The following is a 21,089-nucleotide window of genomic DNA, read 5'->3' on the forward strand; positions in this document are numbered from 1 at the left end:
CCCCCTAGTAGCTGGATTACAGTCACCTGCCACCACACCCAGCTAATTTTTGTTTTAGTAGAGATGGGGGTGTCTCCATGTTGGCCAGGCTGGTCTCCAACTCCTGACCTCAAGTGATTCACCCACCTTGGCCACACAAAGTGCTGGGATTACAGTCGTGAGCCACCATGCCCAGCCTATTTTTATTTTTATTTTTTTGAGACAGGGTCTCACTCTGTCATCCAGGGTGGAGTGCAGTGGTATGATCATGGCTCACTGCAACCTCCACCTCCCAGGCTCAACAGATCTGCCAGCCGCAGCCTTCTGAGTAGCTGGGACTACAGGCGTGCGCCAGCACACTCAGCTAGTTGTTGTATTTTTTGTAGAGACGGGGTTTCACCATGTTGGCCAGGCTGGTCTTGAACTCCTGGATTCAAGTGATCCTCCCACTTTGGCCTCCCAAAGTGGTGTGATTACAGGTGTGAGCCACCACGCCTGACCAATTCTATTATTTTTAAGTATATTTATAGAATTGTGCGACCATCACAACATTCTAGCATAGAAACATTCCCATCACCCCAAAGAGTTCAAAAAAGTGTCCATTGGCAGGTAATCCCTGCTCCCACTTCCAGTCCTAGGCAATCACAAATCTGCTTGCTCTCTCTATAAATTTGCATTTCTGGACATTTCATATACATGGAATCATATAATGTGTAGTTCTTTGTGCCTGGCTTCTTTCATTTAGCATAATGTTTTCAAGGTCCATTCATGCTATAGCAAATATCAGTAGCTTGTTCCTTTTTGTTGCTGAAAAGTACTCCATCTAAATTCTTTTTTTTTTTTTGATACAGAGTCTCGCTCAGTCAACCAGGCTGGAGTGCAGTGGCACGATCTCAGCTCACGGCAACCTCTGCCTCCTGGGTTCAAGCAATTCTCCTGCCTCAGCCTTCTGAGTAACTGGAATTACAGGCACGCACCACCACGCCTGGCTAATTTTTGTATTTTTAGTAGAGACAGGGTTTCACCACGTTGGCCAGGCTGGTCTCAAACTCCTGACCTCGTGATGGGCCCACCTTGGCCTCCCAAAGTAGTGGGATTACAGGCTTGAGCCACCATGCCTGGTCCTAAATTCTTTTAGAAGTTATTTATGTTTTGAGGCAGCACTGAACGGGATCCAGAAGTCCTGGTCCTTTGCTTGTCTCTGATTTGCTGAATGGCCTCTGACAAGTCCTCCCCTTGCCTGGGCATCTGTTTCTAGGTCTGTAATGTGAGAGGCTGAATCACATATAGTTTCTACTGTTTCTTCCAATCATTCGTTTAAAATCTACTTTGTATTTTTCTTAGAGTGCCATTAAGTCCAATATTCTAGAGTTTATTTATTTATTATTTATTTATTTTTTGAGACGGAGTCTTGCTCTGTCGCCCAGGCTGGAGTGCAGTGGCGCGATCTCAGCTCACTGCAAGCTCCGCCTCCTGGGTTCACGTCATTCTCCTGCCTCAGCCTCCCGAGTAGAGTAGCTGGGACTACAGGCACCCACCACCATGCCCGGCTAATTTTTTTTGTATTTTTGTTAGAGACAGGGTTTCACCATGTTAGCCAAGATGGTCTCGATCTCCTGACCTCGTGATCCACCTGCTTCAGCCTCCTAAAGTGCTAGGATTACAGGCGTGAGCCACCGCGCCTGGCCTATTCTAAAGTTTTAATGTCTCTGATCCTACATTTACCCTTTACCTGTTTGAAAACTTCCACCATATCATTTATTGTCAAGGATGAGAATCTTCATTTTATTTTATTTATTTATTTATTTATTTATTTTTGAGACGGAGTCTCATTCTGTCACCCCAGGCTGGAGTGCAGTGGCACGATCTCGGCTCACTGCAGCCTCCCCCTCCCGGGTTCAAGGGATTCTTCTACCTCAGCCTCCCAAGCAGCTGGGACTACAGGCACACGCCACCATGGCCAGCTAATTTTTGTATTTTAGTAGAGATGGGGTTTCACCATGTTGGCCAGGCCGGTCTTGAACTCCTGATCTCAAGTGATCTGCCCACCTCAGCCTCCCAAAATGCTGGGATTACAGGCATGAGCCACCACACCCAGCCGAGAATCTTCATTTTAAAAGGACTGCCATTTAGCAAGGAAAGTAGATGGCCACTGAGAGCAAAAGGAGACTGAAGGGGTGAATGTCAGCCAGTCCAAGTGAAGAAGGAACAAGTGAGAGAACTAAGAAAGAAGACAGCATGTGGTGGCCACAGCAAGGGACAAAATGAGTCAGAGAAAGTACCGAAGGTCAAAATCCAGGCCATCTGGCTACCCTGAGAGTAAGAGGGAAGGGACGCAGGGAGAGGGACGCACCAGAGTGGGAAGAGATGCTGAGGGCTAGGACCCCCCCCGACACACACTGTTCCCATAACCTCATTCATTCCCTCAACCCTCCTTCCCAATCCCTCTCAGGCTGCTTTGCTCCTTCAGTTCTGACCCCATTTCCTCAGGATCTTGTTCCCTGAGGAGCCAGTCCTGACATTTCAGACAGAGGCTGAGTAAAGGAGGTAGGTCGGAAAGAGACACAGTGTATCTGCATCATCTTATTTTCTGTTTTATTATTTTGGAACTTGGAGGAGGGGAGCAAAGATGTAAGCACTTAGAATTTACTAGGAAGTTCAGAGACCGTCTTCCAGGTACCAAGGAATACCAAGACTTCTCTAGTCTGCTGAATAATTGCTACTGGGTGTCATATTTTGAAGGGTAAAAATAGTGATTTGAAACTCCCATTCTTGTTGGTTCCTGTGGCATAAATGGAGGCACAGGGTGGAATTCAAGGTGCCCTGGATGTAGGCCCAGCGAGGTCCTTCAGGAGTGGAAAGTTCCTCTCGATTCAGTAGCCAGCAGGGTAAGGCTTCCCTGCTGATCCTCTGATCTGCCAAAAGTCCCCACAGCCTTTGCCCTTGGTAGTCTCTTAGACCCTTGCAAGCTTTTAAGACTTGAAACCTCATAGGGACTGCTTGGGGAATGGCTATATCTCTGACTTACACCTGTAGGAAAAATAATGCCAATTCTCATGTATTTCTGACATTTAGCTGTGGACAACCCAAGAATGCCAAGAGCATGCTGCAGTCAAGGGCCTAAGCATTTGCTGTTGGAAACCCATAAAGCAAATAGGTCTCTTACAGATTAAAAAAAATTATTGATACACTTAGTATCTATAATCCTCTACTTTTTTTTTTTTTTTAAACAGAGTCTTGCTCTGTCGCCCAGGCTGGAGCACAGTGGTGCAATCTTGGCTCACTGCAGCCTCCGCCTCCCGGGTTCAAGCAATTCTCTGCTTCAGCCTCCCGAGTAGCTGGGATTACAGGCGCCTGCTACCATGCCCGGCTAATTTTTTGTATTTTTAGCAGAGACGGGATTTCACCATCTTGGCCAGGCTGGTCTTGAAATCCTAACCTGGTGATCCACCTGCCTCGGCCTCCCAAAGTGCTGGGATTACAGGCATGAGCCACCACGCCCAGCCAGTCCTCTACTTTTGATGTTTTTGAGTGTCATCCTCTGACCCAAAGTCTCTGAAAGCAGGAACCAGGTCATGTATCCCAGATGAAATAGCATCTGTCCCAGGGCCACTTCTGCATCCAGGCTTCAAGGCCTGGTGGGTTGTGAACTTCAGCATAGGGACAATATCTCTGAACATTATTGTCATTCAGAGCTCAGTGCCTAGCTCAGTGTCTGGCACATAGTTGTCATTTCAATAAATTTGTGATGAGCTAATTAATTAATGGCAATGATGTTGATAAGGATGACAGTAAGGGCAGTGGCAAAGGTTTTGTTGCAAGTTACATGCTTTGTAATGAATGCAAGTCATCTCCCCTTAGCAGCGCATAGCCTCCCCAAAGCCAAGGCTTCTTTCATTGGAGGAAGCAGACGGGTTAATCTTCAGATGTAGTCCTTATCCTCCCATCATGCCCATGCCAGGAGAAGCTATCAGTGATAGAGAAGAGAATAAGAGACAGCTGGTTGGACATGATACCTAGTAAGGAGAGGACCAAATTCTCCTATGCATGCCTCCCTTCTCACTCCTCCAGCTAGGATCAACTTTAGTGTCTTGCCAGCAACTTATCACGAAAGACCATGACTTTCTGGACTCAGAAGATCCATTTCTTCAGCTATACCACCTCCACTGCCTTTTTTTCTACCATCCAGGTTCTTAATTTCTGGTACCTTGGCTTTGGAATAAAGTTTAAACACAGTATCCATGGAACCATGCACATTACTCCTCTCTCTGAGGGAAGAAAGCATCTGCACAATAACGTGTCACCTTATTTTTAGAACAAGTCTGTGAGGTTGATGGATCAGGGATGATTCTGGCACAGAGAGAGGAAGCCACTTACCCAAAGTGTTTCAAGATCCTCATCCTAGGGCTTTACTTCTAAACACACATTGTCTGGCTCAGCCAATAAATAAAAACCACTCATCATCTCCTAAGATTGAGAATTTACATGTTGAGGGGTCCTAACATAGTATAAGTTGTCAAACAAGAAAAGCTTTCAAAAGACCAACTAGTCTACCTTTTGCCTCTCAGGCAGGACCAATGGTCTAGAAATTGAGTGTTGGTTGGGAAAGCATTGAATCTGGAGTCAAAAGACCAAGGATGTAAGTCCTAGGTCTGCCATTTACTAAGATGATCTTGGGCAAGTCACCTAGCCTCTGTAGGACTTAACCTCCTGAAGAATGAGGACAATAATATCTGCATTTTCTGCCTTACATACCTATTGTGATAATTAAATGAGATAATGTATGTGAAAGCTATAAAACACTAGACAGATGTTAATTTTAACATCTTAATCAGATTTGCATCTTTGGAGACCCTTTATGTAAGATGTAAACAGTAATCCTGTGTTCTTAAGAAAATTTTACACTCATAGAGATCAGGAGCTCAGCTCTGGAGTCAGGCTACCTGGGTAATCTTGGGCATGTAACTGTATTTCTCCCTGAAGTCTCAATGAAGAGGAAATAATACCCATTTCACAAGTGCGGTCTTGAGCATTAAATAAGATAAGGTATGCATGGTACTTAACATGTACCTATCGTGGAGAAAGGAATTCAATGAATATTCGTTGCTATCATTACTGATTTTATTAATGAAGATGTGAGGCAGGGTGGTTCAATATGATGTGTTAGAGATCTGAGCTAGGAATCAAAAGGACTCACTTCTTTGGACTTCTGTTTCACTACTTGTACCATGGTAAGAATTTATGTTTTTCCTTTTCCAGATTGTCATGAGGATTTCTTAAAAGTATATGAAGAATTTGAACTACTTGAAATTGAGGAACAATATAAATGCAAGGTATCTTTTTTCAACTGAGCTAATTAAGCTTATAAAGACTGAGTTTTTAATCAGTTCATCAAGTTTTGTTTATTCTTCTCTGTCTTTGATTAGGTTGTCCTCTTCATGGAAAAGTAGTACAGCATTTCTTCAATCAATTAAAAAAACAATTCAAATGTCAGATCTTGAAGTAAATCCTTCAAAACTGCAAGAGAACACTCTTTGCAAAGAAAACCTTTCTTCAGTATGTTCCATTGCCTCAATTCATTAAGTGTATGTAGGCTAATTTTAATATTCAACCCACTCTTGAATTTCCACTTTGGGTATTATCTACTTTCAATATTTAATCCCAGAATGACCTCTCCTTGCCTCACAGCAGGCTCCCAGATTACCTCTTTTTCTCTGATTAGTTAGTATGGCTTCAGGGAATATCTTCTTTTTAACATTAAACTGGGCAAAAACAGAAATAGAAAGAAAAATCTGTAGCAAGATCAAAAATAGAATTCACAGCTAAATATAAATCTGGAGGGAATTATTCAATTATTTGAATGGTCCCTAATCACAGACAATCCAGGGTTGATTGACTTTTGCTTTTTCCATATGTAGAACAAAATGGTTAACAAATACCAAGAGTAATATTTTTTTCTTTTGAAGCATAATACTTTTTAATAGTATCTTAAATGTTATTTTCTTTCCCAAATCCCTTTATATACATTACATCATGTGCTTTTCACAACAGCATGCATTCTCTTTGGGGACCTTCCAGTCTCATTTTGACTTGTAAGTCAGCCAGCATTGATCTGGGAAGACAAGGATTTGTTAACGGAGTCGCGGTGCAAACTTGGGCAAGTTTTTCAGTCGCTTTGTTCCTTTCACTCTGCTGAGCTAGACTTGGAGTGGACGACTCTGAAGGGAAATTCCCTGCTTCTTTTCAGAGTCCCAATTTAATTTACTGGCTAGCAATTGTTTTTTTAAGGTTGGATCAACACCAAGTAGGGACTTGGAAACGTGGAGAAAGACAGATGTGAGTGTCACATGAGGCAAGGTCGCCATTAAATGCACAAATATAATGCAAATCACATGCAAATGATATGCAAACCTTGCATTAATTTGTAGGATCTTAGTTTGGAGCTTGTAAGTAGCACTGAGATCCTATAAGGATTTAAAACTAATGTTTTTTAGGTTAAATTAAATGTAATACTTTTTGAAGGTATATCGCTTTCTCTGTGATTCAGGGACTCAACTGTTCAAAGTTTGACACTGCTGCCTACTCCCGTCCCCCAAAATTATTTCACTAGTGTTTGATTCCAACCTACACCCAGCGCCGCCCCCACTCCCCAGCGCTGCCTGACGTCACGTGACATTATATTTGCATACTACCTGGGACTGGGTGTGACGCTCCCGTATTCTGCGTCTTCTCATTGGTGGCGCTGGAGAACCAGCCCTCTTCTGTACAGGCCAATCAGCAGCTCTTGGGATGTTGGAAAACCGAAGGGGGCGGTGTGAGGGTGGGGTCTTGGCTTGGATCGCTAGGCACATCGACCAATCATCCTCGGGAAAGGGAAGGTTAAGCTGTGGATTGGCTGTGGTGGAAGGTCTGGGTTTCCGCAGTCCAATGACAGCTCTAGAATGAGGAGGCCGGTCCCCGCCCTGTAGAGCAGATAAGCAGCGGCAGCGGGGGTTGGGGGGCTGTGTGGGGCTCGCAGTGGGGCTGAGGCAGGCAGTCGGGCGAGCCATGGCGGGAGCCGCAGCGGGCGGCAGAGGCGGAGGTGCCTGGGGGCCGGGACGCGGAGGGGCCGGGGGGCTCCGGCGGGGCTGCTCTCCCCCAGCCGCCGCCGGCTCCCCCCGGGCTGGGCTGCAGCCGCTCAGGGCCACGATCCCCTTCCAGCTGCAGCAGCCGCACCAGCGCCGGGACTGGGGTGGCCGTGCAGGTGAGCCGGGCCTGGAGCGGGTGCCGTGGGAGGAGCCATTGGGGGAGGGGGGGGCGCGTGACCGCGGGAGGGGGACGGGGAGAAGTGTGAGGGGAAAGTGGATGGGGGCGAGGGAAGAGAAAGGGGGCGTTCAGAGTCTATGAGGGCAGAGGGAGCAAGAGCGAGGAGCTGTGAAACGTGGGGAGCCTGCTGGGACGGAGTGTGCGGGGAGTCGGGTCCCGGAGGTGAGGGGAGGGACCTGGCAGATGGAGGCTGGCTTTGGGGGCGTAACCGAAAAGTGGGCAGAGGTGTCGTGTGGGGTGAGTGGAAGATGCAGAGGGTGGGAGCGAGGCGTGAGGAGGAGTGGCGCGTGGTGGGGGCGCCCCGTGCGGATGGCTGGCGCTGGGAGCAGGAGTCGGTGGGCGCTGGACGCCTGCACGGGGAGGGGGAGGGGCATGGAGTAGAGCCCCGTGCAGCCATGTGTTACTTCTCCAGCTTGAGTTTGGCCCCAGCATCCCTCTCTACTGCGCTGGAGTTCCATTCTCCACCACTTCACGTGCGCTTCCCTTTATGCCACCTCCTGGAGCTGATTTCATCTCAGCCCGTTGGACTAAGTTAGTTTAACGGCTTTTACCGTGGTGCAAATGCCACGCTCCCTACCTCCTTCCCCCTGTGTCCCAGAAGTTGTATGTTCCCAGATTCTTGACCTGTTTAATATGGCTGTCTCATTCCAACCATCGTTTGTGTAAGAGCGTGTGTGTGTGTGTGTATGTGCGTGTGTGTGTGTGTAGCGGGGGGAGACGTGGGCAGTTTTGCCCCCTGCCTTTATTTCTACCCCCTCCACCCGTCTACCCACCAAGGCTGTTTTGTCCTGGGCATTGCAGCCAACGTGGCAGTGGGGTAAGGGCTACAGTCAAGTGCACGGTGGCAAGTACCCCACTTTCTGAACAGCGCTGAAATTGGTTCTTAATAACAGCTTGATGTGGTGGCTGTGGGGAAACTAGGGAGAAGCGAACTTAACCTTGCTTTGATACTCAAATCTGTGACGGATCCCACAAATTCAAGTACTTAGAAAGGGGAAAAGGAACCTACTTGCATGAGGAGGTTGGCAATAAGTTGAAAGTGAGGCTTGCATTTGATTCACACCAGATGTGAAAAGATCAGTGCACACTTCCAAAGCCAGAGCCTCTACCAAATGTACAAAAGTCATGATTCCTGCCATCTTAACGGTTAATGACATTCTCTAAACCAGAGTCTCTTGAGCTTCTGATGATTACTAAGCCTAGTTACTGCACATCTTGCTTCTGCAGGGCTATTACAGAAGTAGTAGCTACTACAGGGCTACTCCTTGCTAGGTAGGAATGGGATTAAGAGGATCTCTGAGGTAGAAAGCCCTGAAGTCTTTCTGGACTTTTCACTATGTATGTTAGCATCACATCTTGGGATGCAGAAACTTGGTCAAATCTGGTAGCAAGATGGTGACCAAGTAGTAAGTATGTTTAGAATCCGGTGGTGCAGAGTAAGGCAATGCCCAGACTAACTCATGCCTATCATGAGTTATAAAGCAAACCACAAGACTACAAACCTGTTGGTTTTGTTTGGGCTTCCTTGAAACCCCGGGAAGTTGGTAGAACAAGAACCAGAACCTTAGTCACTTTTAGTGGAAAACAACAGAAAGCCTCCCTGTATAGTAGCTGGAAACTGATTAGCAATCATATTTTAAGATCAGTTATTTTGTGTCTATTATAGAACTAATATTAAAAGGACAATTGCTGGTGGATGCTGTGGAAGGGGGAAGAATGTAGGTTTGGGTATCTGGGTTCCTTACATGGCCTGCTCCTTTTATAGAGCCAGAGGCCCTGGGATACTGGTAGAAATATAGGAAGCTAGAGCTCTGCATAACTTGTCAGGTGATTTAAGGCAAGTTGGCTTGACTCTTGCTTATAGATTGGGCTGATCAATAATTTATCCACCTATTAATATCCTAGAGGCGTTAATAAGGCATTCGCCTAGTTGGTAGTGGGGGGATTATCTGTAGATTTTCAGTATGGCAGGAGAGGGGAAAAAATAGGAGAAGAGAGTAGCCAGAGCGTGTGGCCTTCTTTGTGGCCAGGCATTAGGGGAAGGTACCTGGCCTCTGTTTTGGAGGCACATCAGGGCTTTTACATGTTAACTTCAGCCCACATATGTGTTCACATTATTTCCATTCCTTGGCCTTGGAAAGCACCAGAGGTGGTTTTCTCTAGGACAGTAGAGTATATGGGATGAAAGGAAACCCCTTATAGTCATAAACCTTTAAGAGATTGGCACTGGGAGGTGGAATGCCTGGGTTTTAAATCCGGGTTCTGCCATTTACTAGTTGTGTGGCTTTGAGGAAGTTCTTTCTGTGTCTTAGTTTCCTCATCTGTGGATAATGATATCTATATCATAAGAATTAAATGAGTTAATAGAAAGTGCTTAAAACGTGCCTGGCACATGAGAAGTGCTATAAAAGTGTTTGCTGCTGCTTATATTATTATTCCCTCTGCTCGCCAAGGTGAGAGCACTGTTGGCCAGAGCCCATTGCCTTTTCAGGCTTCAAAGAGCAAACCCAGATTGATCTGAAACCAGTACTGCAGGTTTCAGAATTTCAGGGCCTCCTCTTGCATTTTTATTCCTTCATCTTTTAAAATGAGCTTTCTAAACAGAGCTCTGAAACCCAGCTGTTTAAAAAGGCATGTGAGCTGTGACTGGGCTTCAGGAACAATTAAGTGTCGTCACTGTTTCTCTTGCCCATCTCAAAGTGATGTAACGCTCAGGGCTGTGCAGTTATCTCCCCACCACACATCCTGCTGTGTTCTTGACAAGATATATTAGACCTTGTGAAAAGGGTTCTGGCGTAAAGAGCAGGATTTGCCTTCTGCAACCATTCATCCATAAGGTATGTCTTCGTAAAATGAGGAATGGCCTCATTTTTATGAACCTGGGCTAGGAGTGAGGAAGGCTGAAGAGAGTGGAGAGAAAAATGAAAGACAACTCTAAAAAAGCTAAGAGCCATTATTGGGTAATAGAAACCTAAGATAAATTTCTTACTGCAATTCTCCCTTAAATTAAATTCTCTTTTGTGTCTTATGTCAGTTAGAGGCTGCTAACTTTTATGCTCTTCCAGGACCATGATGAAGGACAAAATAGGACTAGGAGGTGAATTGTTCTGGGTTCCAGTCTTACCTATCTTGTTTAGCATGTCTGTCTATATGTCCCTAGAATGAAGATATTTAGTCTAGCTTTGCAAATTATTTCTCCAGTGGACCAGCCCCACTGGGACCAGCTGGGTGCCAGGGAAGCTAAATGCTGCCTTGGAACCTCCTCTGACCACCAGAATCTTCTTTAACCAGGATTGGCAGTTATGGTCTACAGGCCATATCGGCCCTGGGCCTATTTTTGTAAATAAAGTTTTATTGGAACCAGCCACACTGCTTCATTTAAATATTGTCTAGGGCTGCTTTTTTTTTGCTGTCGGTGGTGCAGTGAAGAGTTGTGATAAAGACTGTAGGGCCCACAAAGCCTAAAATATTTACTATATGTCACTTTACAGAAAAGCTTGCCAACTCTTGTCTCAAACAGTGTACCTGTTTTTCCTATATAAAGATCAGTTTCAAATGAGGTTTCAAATATAAACCTCAGAAAATTCTAAGGGGGTAAAGAAAACAAACAAGCCTGTAGTCCCACTAATATTTTAAGGCAAAAGAAAAGAGGGTCACCTGCTTCCAGTCAGTTCTCAATCTTTGCAGAATATCGTCATGTGTGAATCCAGCCTCTCCACCCCCACCATTGTCAGGTGATGTGTTCAGTAGACATAAGCTAATTTGAATTTACATAAAAGCTTAACTGTTAGGCAAATTTGCCCCCTCTCCTCTCTTAACCCATTTCCCCCAACCTGACAACCCACAACTGCGGTGAACACATTTCAAAATCAGATAGAAATTACTTTAGACTTATCTTCTGTTTTGAATTTTTCTCATTACCTTTTATTTTTCTGAACAGATTATGGAGAGCTGGCAGTAGTCATGGTTGCCCTAAAATATTGGCTTCCCCACGGGGACATAAGAAGGGTAGTTTATATCAAATGTCGATTAGGTTCCCCAGGATGGCTGTTTTGTGAATACAAGGCTGCAGTGCTTATATTATTAAATCGTTAAACTCCTTTCTTTGCAATGCTTTGAAAACTTATTTCTTGGGGGATAGGTGTTTAGATAGGTCTGGAACCATAAAAAGGAGGCTGCATATTAGAGACCCTAAGAGAAAGCCCTCAGCAAACTGGTCCATGTGGCTACTGGTGCCAGAAACAGCCTGGAGATTAGAAGAGAGTTCCAACCTTTCTATGCCAAGGCATCATCTTGCTATAATGAGGCCTGGGGGTGCAGTTAAAACCCTTTAAGAGCTACAACTGTCCTTCTAAAACCTGTGATTGAGGCAGCTTCTGTTTGGGAAGCATTAAAACACCAGACACTTCCTAGCCCAACACTGCTAACTGTTGCTTTTGACAGCTTTGCCAGCACCAGGCACATACGTGGTCAGCAAAATGCACTGCTGAAGCATCTGACTCTTAAATGTTATCACCAGTGATGACATCCTTGAATTTGGGGGCTAGCTGCTTAACTGCTTTATCTCTTTGGTACCCAAAGGAGTGTGAGTCCATGTGTTCTTCAGTATTTTGGATAGCAAAGGATTATATAGTACGAGAAGGTCTTACTTATATAACATAAAGCTAAGAGATCTTAAACCATTTGAGGTCAGTGTCAGAGGGGTGAGAACAACAGTGGGCTGTGATGGCAAGAGGACATTGTTCTCTCACATTCTAGACATAGATAGATCTTTAGAAAGTTGGAAGCAGTAATGCAAAACTTTCATAGTGATAGTGCTAATTTGGGTGTTACCACAGTGGTTGGTGGGCTTTAATAGCCAAGAGAACACTATGCCTATATTTTCTGCTGAATTCAGTTTATTTTGAATGGTGTGATGGGCATCAGGGCCACACTATTCCTTGATCTTAGAAGAACTGTTAAAGCATCTTCCTCCAGATTCTTAGATGACTCACATAGAGCCTTCCTGCTAAAGGATTCAGACTTTCGGGTTTGGCATGTTCTGAGGGGCAGGTCTGGTTATGGAGTTCTTACTAACACTATCACGTTTGACTCTAGCTCAAGTGTTCTGACTAGACCTGCCTGGGCTTACCCTTACTCCACAGACAGTTTGGAGCCCTTTTATTTTATTTATTTATCTATTTATTTCTTTTATTATTATTATTATTTTTTTGAGACAGTCTCGCTCTGTCACCCAGGATGGAGTGCAATGGCACAATCTTGGCTCACTGCAACCTCCGCCTCCCAGGTTCAAGCAGTTCTCCTGCCTCAGCCTCCCAAGTAGCTGGGACTACAGGCGGCCACTACCATACCCGGCTAATTTTTATATTTTTAGTAGAGACGAGGTTTCACCATATTGGCCAGGCCGGTCTCAAACTCCTGACCTTGTGATCCACCCGCCTCAGCCTCCCAAAGTACTGGGATTACAGACGTGAGCCACTGCACCCGGCCTATTTATTTATTTTTTGGAGACGGACTCTCACTCTGTTACCCAGGCTGGAGTGCAATGGCACGATCTCGGCTCACTGCAACCTCCACCTTCAGATTCAAGCGCTTCTCCTGCCTCAGCTTCCCAAGTAGCTGGGATTACAGGCATGCACCACCATGCCCAGCTAATTTTTTTGTATTTTTATTAGAGACAGGGGGGTTTCACCATGTTGGCCAGGCTGGTCTCCAACATCTGACCTCAGGTGATCTGCCCACCTTGGCCTCCCAAAGTGCTGGGATTACAGGTGTGAGCCACCACACCTGGTCCTGGAGCCCTTTTAAAGCAGTGGAAAGGAAAACTTTGGGTGTCACTCCCAGTTCAGAGCAAAGGTAGATGCTCACCAGAGAGTTAGTGAGAGTGGACAGTCTCTTCTTGGCTTAGTAAGCTCTGCCATCCTTTGAGATGCATGTTACCCTTCTTTGTCACAGAAGTGGAAACAGGGAAGAGTAGAAGCAAAGAAAGAATGGGTGGGAAATCTGGTCAGTTTCCCCCCTTCGTCTAGGTTCAGTCTTCACAGAGGGCTCCATTATTTGGTTTGCAGGGTATGAATTAACCAAACATTAGCCAAATCTACTCACATTATTAGGTCAAAAACAAATCCTGATCTCAGAAAGGGAAGAGTTGTGGATGATATTTGAAATTTCTAAGTTATCTGTGCCCCAGTTTTCTCCAGTCGTGTGGAGCTCATGAAGGGGCCGTTGTTGTTGGCAACAGCTGGATGGTGGGAGGTTCTCATAACAGCTGGCTGCTAGTGTTCCGGCTCAGTTTGTGGTCCCCACCAAACCTCCTGGTTTGGAAAACTCTGCCTGGCACTGTGCTTTCCCCTCAGGGTCACTACAAAGCTGAATGCCAAGCCTTGCAGTCATTTAAATGCTTCCCCTCAGGCCCACATATGCCTCGATCGACCCTTACTGTGTGGGAGCACTGCAGCTAATCAAGGGTGGCTTTAATGAACTTAAAAGAATGCTATCGAAGTATTTCATAATAGAAAAACTTCAAGTCCAGGCCCTGGGGGACCTGGAACTGAAGTCCAGGCCATGTACAGACATTTACCCTGCCCTGCTCAGGCATACAGGTTTGTGGATTTGCTCAGGAGCCCCCGAGAGTTGCTGGGGGGGTGGGGGACAGATGGAGTGCCTTTAGCTCAGCTCTGCCTACACATTAGCCGTTTGAGCTCCCAGCTCCCCAGTAAAAGGGGTGGAGGCTGGGGGAGGCCTGGGAGGACTCAGAGGGTTTTGATTGCTCTGAAGCAGCTGGCCTGTGATCAAGGGTTGAGGAGTTTTCTCTCAGAGACTGCCTGAATGTGGCTTCTTAGAGGATGGATGGTATTTGACAGAACAAAGCTGTAAGCTGTAGGTTTGGGGTGCCTCCTCTCTCTCTCTTTTTTTTTTTTTTTTTGAGGCAGAGTCTCATTCTACAGCTCAAGCTGGAGTGCAGTGGCGCGATCTCAGCTCACTGAAACCTCCACCTCTCTGGGTTCAAGCAATTCTCCTGCCTTAGCCTCCCAAATAGCTGGGACTACAGACGTGTGCCACCATGCCCAGATAATTGCTGTATTTTTGGTAGAGATGGGGTTTTACCATGTTGGCCAGGCTGGTCTCGAACTCCTGACCTCAAGTGATCCTCCTGCCTTGGCCTCCCAAAGTGCTGGGATTACAGGTGTGAACCACCACGCCTGGCCTTTGTCTCTTTTTTTTTTTTTTTTTTTTTGAGAGACGAGGTCTTGCTCCGTCACCCAGGTTGGAATCCAGTAATACCATCATAGCTCACCATAGCCTCCTGGGCTCAAGCCATCCATGGGGTGCCTCCTTTCTGACTCTGAACTCTCTATCTTGTAAATGAAGGATGACTTTTCCAGGGAAGCCATGTTTGTTAGGGGGCAGCCTAGTTCACCCCCAGCTCTGCCACTTGAGTCTTTTATTATCTGATCCTAAATGAAGACATGCAGGAGAGCACCAAGGTATTACCTCCTCAAAGGTCAAAGGAAGGATTAATGTGCAACTCTAAAAGCAGATTGCTAACACATCCGTAAGTGAATAAAATATAAATTCAAGCTGGAGGAGGCAAAGAATGAAGAAATACTCAGTGTTTGGTGAGGTTAATCAGAGAAAACTACTGGGATGTTTTGAATAGGCTTTAAAAAAAAAGTGTCAATATATTATTCTCCCTAAGTTTAAATTTTTACTCTCTCCTTTCCTTTCCCTTTCAAAAGTGACATTGTTTCACCTTGTCTAGTCAGCTATATTCCTTATTTTTCTCAAACCTCTTGAGTCCCTTCTGCCGTATACTGGAAATTGTGTGCCTGCCTTTTTAAGAGTAGGCACCTCACGTTTCAAGTTCAAGTGCAATGGAACTCACCCTGCAGCTTGAACAGATTTGAGTGTTTTTGCAGAGGGAGGGCCAGGGCAGATGGGGAGTGTCATGCTCAATAAATACTTTTTGGATTGAGTTGCTGGGAAGGCAGCAGAGTGGGGAGAGTAAGCCACACCTCCCCCAGGCTCACTCAGAATGGTCTTTCCCACTTCTGGTCCCCACATACTGTTCCCCCTCTATAATACCTCTCTTCAGCTACTTACAAGGCAAAACCCCCCGAAGTGTTAGTATTCTCTCTTTCTTTAAATCACTGGTCTCCTATTCATCCTGGTCATTGGGCTTGAAGCCCAGTTGGTGGCAAAGACGTGGCATTTCCATAGATGTCATTGCTAGGCCTGTAGGTTCTTTTCCCAACACACTTACAGCTAGAGGGTGAGCTTGGGCAGTTACCAGGTCGATCCATGGAAACAGCCAGTGTGTAAGATTTTGTTATGATTTTGTTAAAAAGCCAGACTGCCTGGCTTTAGGCTTTGAAGTGGATATGGTGAGAGGCCAAGGAGACCAAGATGAATGCTAACTGTCTTTTCACTCCAGGTAGATTTTTGCCAACTTCCTAGTAGTGTTCTGTGTAGCAAGAAGATGGAGGAAAACAAAATCTGGATCAGTGGCTTTTCTAGGCCAAGGAGGAGAATTATCTGTTGGCCCTAGGATGGCTTCAGAGGTGTGATCAGGCTGAAAGCGCCCCTCTCCCAAGCCAGCCACCATCCTGTGATAGCAGGCACTGCTATTTCTCCTCCCACCAACCACCAGATAGGGAAGTGCAAGAAAGAGATGCTTGTTACCACTTCGCAGGCCCTGGACACTTACACTGTTGTCCACAGAGTCTCTGTTCCCTGCCTTTTTTTTTTTTTTTTTTTGAGACGGAGTTTCACTTTTGTTGCCCAGGCTGGAGTGCAATGGTGCGATCTTGACTCACCACAACCTTCACCTCCCAGGTTCAAGCGATTCTCCTGCCTCAGCCTCCCGAGTAGCTGGGATTACAGGCATGCACCACCATGCCCAGCTATTTTTATATTTTTAGTAGAGACGGGGTTTCTCCATGTTGGTCAGGCTGGTCTCGAACTCCCGACCTCAGGTGATCCACCCGCCTCGGCCTCCCAAAGGGCTGGGATTACAGGTGTGAGCCACTGCGCCAGGCCGAAAATGGCTTTTTTAACCTGCCCAGCTGGGTGTAAGTTTGAACAGAGTGAAAATGTGATTGGGAGCATAGTCAGCTTATCTTACCCCCTCTTCCCTCCCTTCCTTCTCCTCTCTACCCCACACTCCTTTCCCTTTAAGAGTTTGCTGGGCTTGGCCGGGCATGGTGGCTCACGCCTGTAATCCCAGCACTTTGGGAGGCCGAGGCACGCGGATCACAAGGTCAGGAGATGGAGACTGTCCTGGCTAACACAGTGAAACCCCATCTCTACTAAAAATATAAAAAATTAGCCGGGCGTGGTGGCAGGCTCCTGTAGTCCCAGCTACTCAGGAGGCTGAGGCAGGAGAATGGCATGAACCCAGGAGACGGAGCTTGCAGTGCGCCGAGATGGCGCCACTGCACTCCAGCCTGGGTGACAGAGCGAGACTCTATCTCAAAAAAAAAGAAAAAAAAAAAAAAGAGTTTGCTGTGCTCTGTGCATGTCTGGTCGCCCACGTGGCTTTGGGAAAACCACTCCTGATAACATGTGCACTCCCTGCCCCACAGCTGCAGGCTGGTGGAAAACTTGCCACACAGCCCCTGTTTGGGGATTGTCTTCTTAACTCCTGTCCATCAGATATGACATAAACCAGGGGTGGGGTTGGGGTGGGAGTGGATAGCATTTGGCATGATAGAGGGGATGCAGCCAGAGGGCTTTCACAATATGACATAGTCTGGATTTAGAAACTGGGGAGAGAAGGGCTATGTGAACCACATCCATGGGGGGTGTGCACATCTTAATGCTGAGAGCAGCACCTGGACTCTTTCTTACTGGAATCTGGAGTAGTTCTGTGTTCACAGAGGAAGACAAAAACAGTTGCTTCTATAGAAAGAAAGAGTCTCTGAATCTCAACTCTAAGGGGTCCAAAAATTCACCTGTATTTTTCAGGGAAATGGAGAATATAGATAGCATTAGGTTTTTTGTTTGTTTGTTTGTTTTTGAGACAGAGTCTCACTCTGTTACCCAGGCTGGAGTGCAGTGGCGTAGTCTCTGCTGCCTGCAACCGCCACCTCCCAGGTTCAAGTGATTCTCCTGCCTCAGCCTCCCGAGTAGCTAATTTTTATATTTGTAATAGAAACAGGGTTTCACCATGTTGGCTAGGCTGGTCTCGAACTCCTGACCTCAGGTGATCCAACCACCTCAGCCTCCCAAAGTGCTGGGATTACAGGCGTGAGCCACTGTGCCCGGCCTTCATTAGTTTTGACAATATGTTCTATTTGTTTAGCTCTGTGCTGCCTCTGATGGGAACTCTCAAATGTTTTTCATGCATCTTCTCAACAGTCCTGCAGGTGCAGGTGGCATTTGATTGTTTTGGCAGATAAGGAAACTGAGGCCCAGAAAGGAAGTACTTGTCCAAGACCAAATGACTAATAAGCCCCTTTTGCTTAATTAGGCAAAGGGCATTTCCCACATATGCAGAAAAAGTCCGTTGTGAATTTTGTCTCAGGCTGGCATCCACTGCCACCTGCCCAGCACACCTCCAGCATTTGTTTCTCCTCTGTTTATATACCTGTATTCCAGGAGCAAAGATTCATTTGTTAAGCTAAGTAAAAGAGAATTGGGGCCGGGTGTGATGGCTCACACCTGTAATCCCAGCACTTTGGGAGGCCGAGGCGGGCAGATCACTTGAGGTCAGGAGTTTGAGACTAGCCTGGCCAACATCGTGAAACCCCATCTCTACTAAAACTACAAAAATTAGCAGGGCGTGATGACACCTGCCTCTAGTCCCAGCTACTCGGAAGGCTAAGGTAGGGGAATCGCTTGAGTCCAGAGGCGAAGGTTGCAGTGAGCCAAGACTGCGCCACTGCCCTCCAGCCTGGGTGACATAGTGAGACTCTGTCTCAAAAAAAAAAAAGAATTGGAAACTGGGCTGCAAAGAAGTCCATTTCTTTCTTTAGCACCCCAAGGTGACTATCTACACCATAAATACTCACTTGGTGTGGGTAGTTGGAAGATGATGGTTACTATTAATACATTATTATATGTGTGATATGGTGGCGGCTTTTGAGTGTTTCCAGCTGGTTTGAGATATGCCATTTCCATGTAGAATGAGTAGCTAACCAGGGACAGATAGGACATAGGAGGCAGACCAGGTTTTTCTGCCTCTGTAGGGTGGTCATGGTTACTGAGCTTGGGGCAAGGCCGTGTTAGGGAGACATGCGAAGATGGATCTTACAGGAAAAGGTTTCTTATGTGTGATGATGTGAAACCCAGAAGAGCACCTGGGAATACATGTGGGTGATGCGTTCCTATGGCAGGGGCAGGGGTAGATGCAAGTGGCAGTGTGCCATGGTAATAGCTTAGTCCTCTCTATAGGGGACCCCTGGTGTAACCATCCCCCTACTTCTAGTGGGAAAGAAGCCTGGGGGGCGCAGGATCTGTCTGAGCTTGTCTCCCTCTCCTAGCTTTAGGTTAACTGAAAGTGGAGTCATTGTAATGTATGATAGTGCTCTTCTGAGACAGGCATGTGCCCAGTAAGGGAAATAGCAAGGCCTTGAACTCTGGGAGAAAGCTCCATCTAGGGACTACGTATCACGGAGAATTGACTTCTTAGAGGTTATCTAACCTTCCCAAGTAGATTACAAGCCACTCTTACCTCCAAAGCATACTCTGTATAGAATTTTTTTTTTTTAATAGAGATGGGATCTCACTATGTTGCTCAGGCTGGTCTCAAACTCCTGGGCTCAAGTGATCCTCCTGCCTCAGCCTCCCAAAGTGCTCGGATTGCAGACGTGAGCCGTTGCATCTGGCCTAGAAGTCTTTTTTTTTTTTTTTTTTGAGATGGAGTCTCACTCTGTCGCCCAGACTGGAGTGCAGTAGTGGTGCAAACTCGGCTCACTGCAACCTCCATCTCCCGGGTTCAAGCAATTCTCCTGCCTCAGCCTCCTGAGTAGCTGGGATTATAGACACCCGCCACCATGCCTGGCTAATTCTTTTGTATTTTTAGTAGAGACAGGGTTTCACCATTATTGGCCAGGCTGGTCTCAAACTCCTGACCTTGTGATCTGCCCACCTCAACCTCCCCAAGTGCTGGGATTACAGACGTGAGCCACTGCGCCTGGCCCAGAAGTCGTTAATATTCTAATAACCATATGCTGTGTGAAACCTTTCTTGTTTATTTATTTATTTATTTATTTTTGAGACCGAGTCTCGCTCTGTTGCCAGGCTGGAGTACAGTGGTGCGATCTCATCTCACTGCAACCTCCGCCTCCCTGGTTCAAGTGATTCTCCTGCCTCAACCTCCCGAGTAGCTGGGACCACAAGCGCATGCCACCATGCCCAGCTAATTTTTGTATTTCTTAGTAGAAATGGGGTTTCACCATGTTGGCCAGGATGGTCTCGATCTCTTGACCTCGTGATCCACCTGCCTGGGCCTCCCAGAGTGTTGGGATTACAGGCGTGAGCCAGCATGCCTGGCTTTTTTTTTTTTTTTTTTTTTGGAGACAAACATTGCTCTTGTTACCCAGGCTGAGTGCAATGGTGTGGTTTCAGCTCACTGCAACCTCTGCCTCCTGGGTTCAAGCAATTCTTCTGCCTCAGCCTCCCAAGTAGCTGGGATTACAGGCACACACCACCACACCAGGCTAATTTTTGTGTTTTTAGTAGAGACAGGGTTTCGTCATGTTGGGCAGGCTGGTTTTAAACTCCTGACCTCAGGTGATCCGCCTGCCTTGGCCTCCCAAAGTGCTGGGATTATAGGCATGTGCCATCGCACCCAGCTGAAACCTTTCTTTCCTAGTTATTTCCCAACTTCACAAGGTAAAATCCCATTACAACAAATATTACAAAAATGCTTCTGTATGATAAAGCTGTTTCCATGGTTCATATAAATGCTTTGTTGTTTTTTGTGGGGTTTGTTGTTTTTTAAAAAAGTAGTAACTAATAATCTTATATACCAAGCACTTTTTCTGGTACCTGTTCGTGTAATAGCTCATCTTTTTTTGAGATGGAGTTTCGCTCTTGTTGCCCAGGCTGGAGTGCAGAGGCACAATCTTGGCTCACTGCAACCTCTGCCTCCTGGGTTCAAGCGATTCTCCTGCCTCAGCCTCCCGAGTAGCTGAAATTACAGGCGCATGCCACCACGCTGGGCTAATTTTTGTATTTTTAGTAGAGATGGGGTTTCACCATGTTGGCCAGGCTGGTCTCGAACTCCTGACCTCAGGTGATCTGCCTGCCTCGGCCTCCCAAAGTGCTGGGATTACAGGCGTGAGCCACCACACCCGCCAGTAATAGCTCATCTCTAAAGCAGGAACACCTGAGTGCTTGCTGTTGGCATTGTAGACAAAGAAAAAGGAACAGAGCTGTGGAACCATCACCAAATAGTATGCTTCCTTCGCTTCCTCTTTATCTTGATCCTCCCCTCCTCCAGTAGTTCCCTGTTCTTTTCAAATAGAACACCACACAAGGAAACCCAACGAAGGAAAGTGTGTGTGTGTGTGTCTGCATGTGAGTGTGTGTCTTGCATGTGGACATGTGGGTGTGTTTGAGCATGTGTAAGAAAAAGTGCATGTGAAGAAAGCAAATGGTAAAGCAAATGGGGCAGCTGTTAATAGGCGAATCTGTGTAAAGATTATATGGGTGTTCTATATACTGTTCTTATTCTTGCATCTATAAATTTGAAGTTATTTCCAAATAAGATACTTAACACATGGATTTATGTGAGACTAATTTGACTGCACTAGGAGTTCTCTGGAATGGAAATTTTCTTCTACATCCTGATAACATAT

At 46.2% G+C, this 21,089-nt stretch overlaps 1 protein-coding gene across 5 annotated transcripts in view; it reads left to right on the top strand.

Moving 5' to 3' along the window:
- Positions 1–21,089, top strand: part of FAM117A (family with sequence similarity 117 member A) — a 79,534-nt gene that overhangs the window by 19,798 nt on the left and 38,647 nt on the right. The window contains exon 2 of one of the 5 annotated variants that reach the window (XM_055258141.2): positions 5,239–5,312. In XM_055258141.2, coding sequence (XP_055114116.1) covers positions 5,306–5,312 — 7 coding nt within the window. In that variant the 5' untranslated portion in view covers positions 5,239–5,305. Of the gene's footprint in view, positions 1–5,238; positions 5,313–5,405; positions 5,565–6,972; positions 7,223–21,089 lie in introns of those variants that run through there. The other 4 variants (XM_055258144.2, XM_055258139.2, XM_055258140.2 and 1 more) reach the window with 4 other exon arrangements.

This window comes from Symphalangus syndactylus, chromosome 20 (genome assembly GCF_028878055.3).
Source record: "Symphalangus syndactylus isolate Jambi chromosome 20, NHGRI_mSymSyn1-v2.1_pri, whole genome shotgun sequence".
In the NCBI taxonomy this organism is placed as follows: Eukaryota; Metazoa; Chordata; class Mammalia; order Primates; family Hylobatidae; genus Symphalangus; species Symphalangus syndactylus.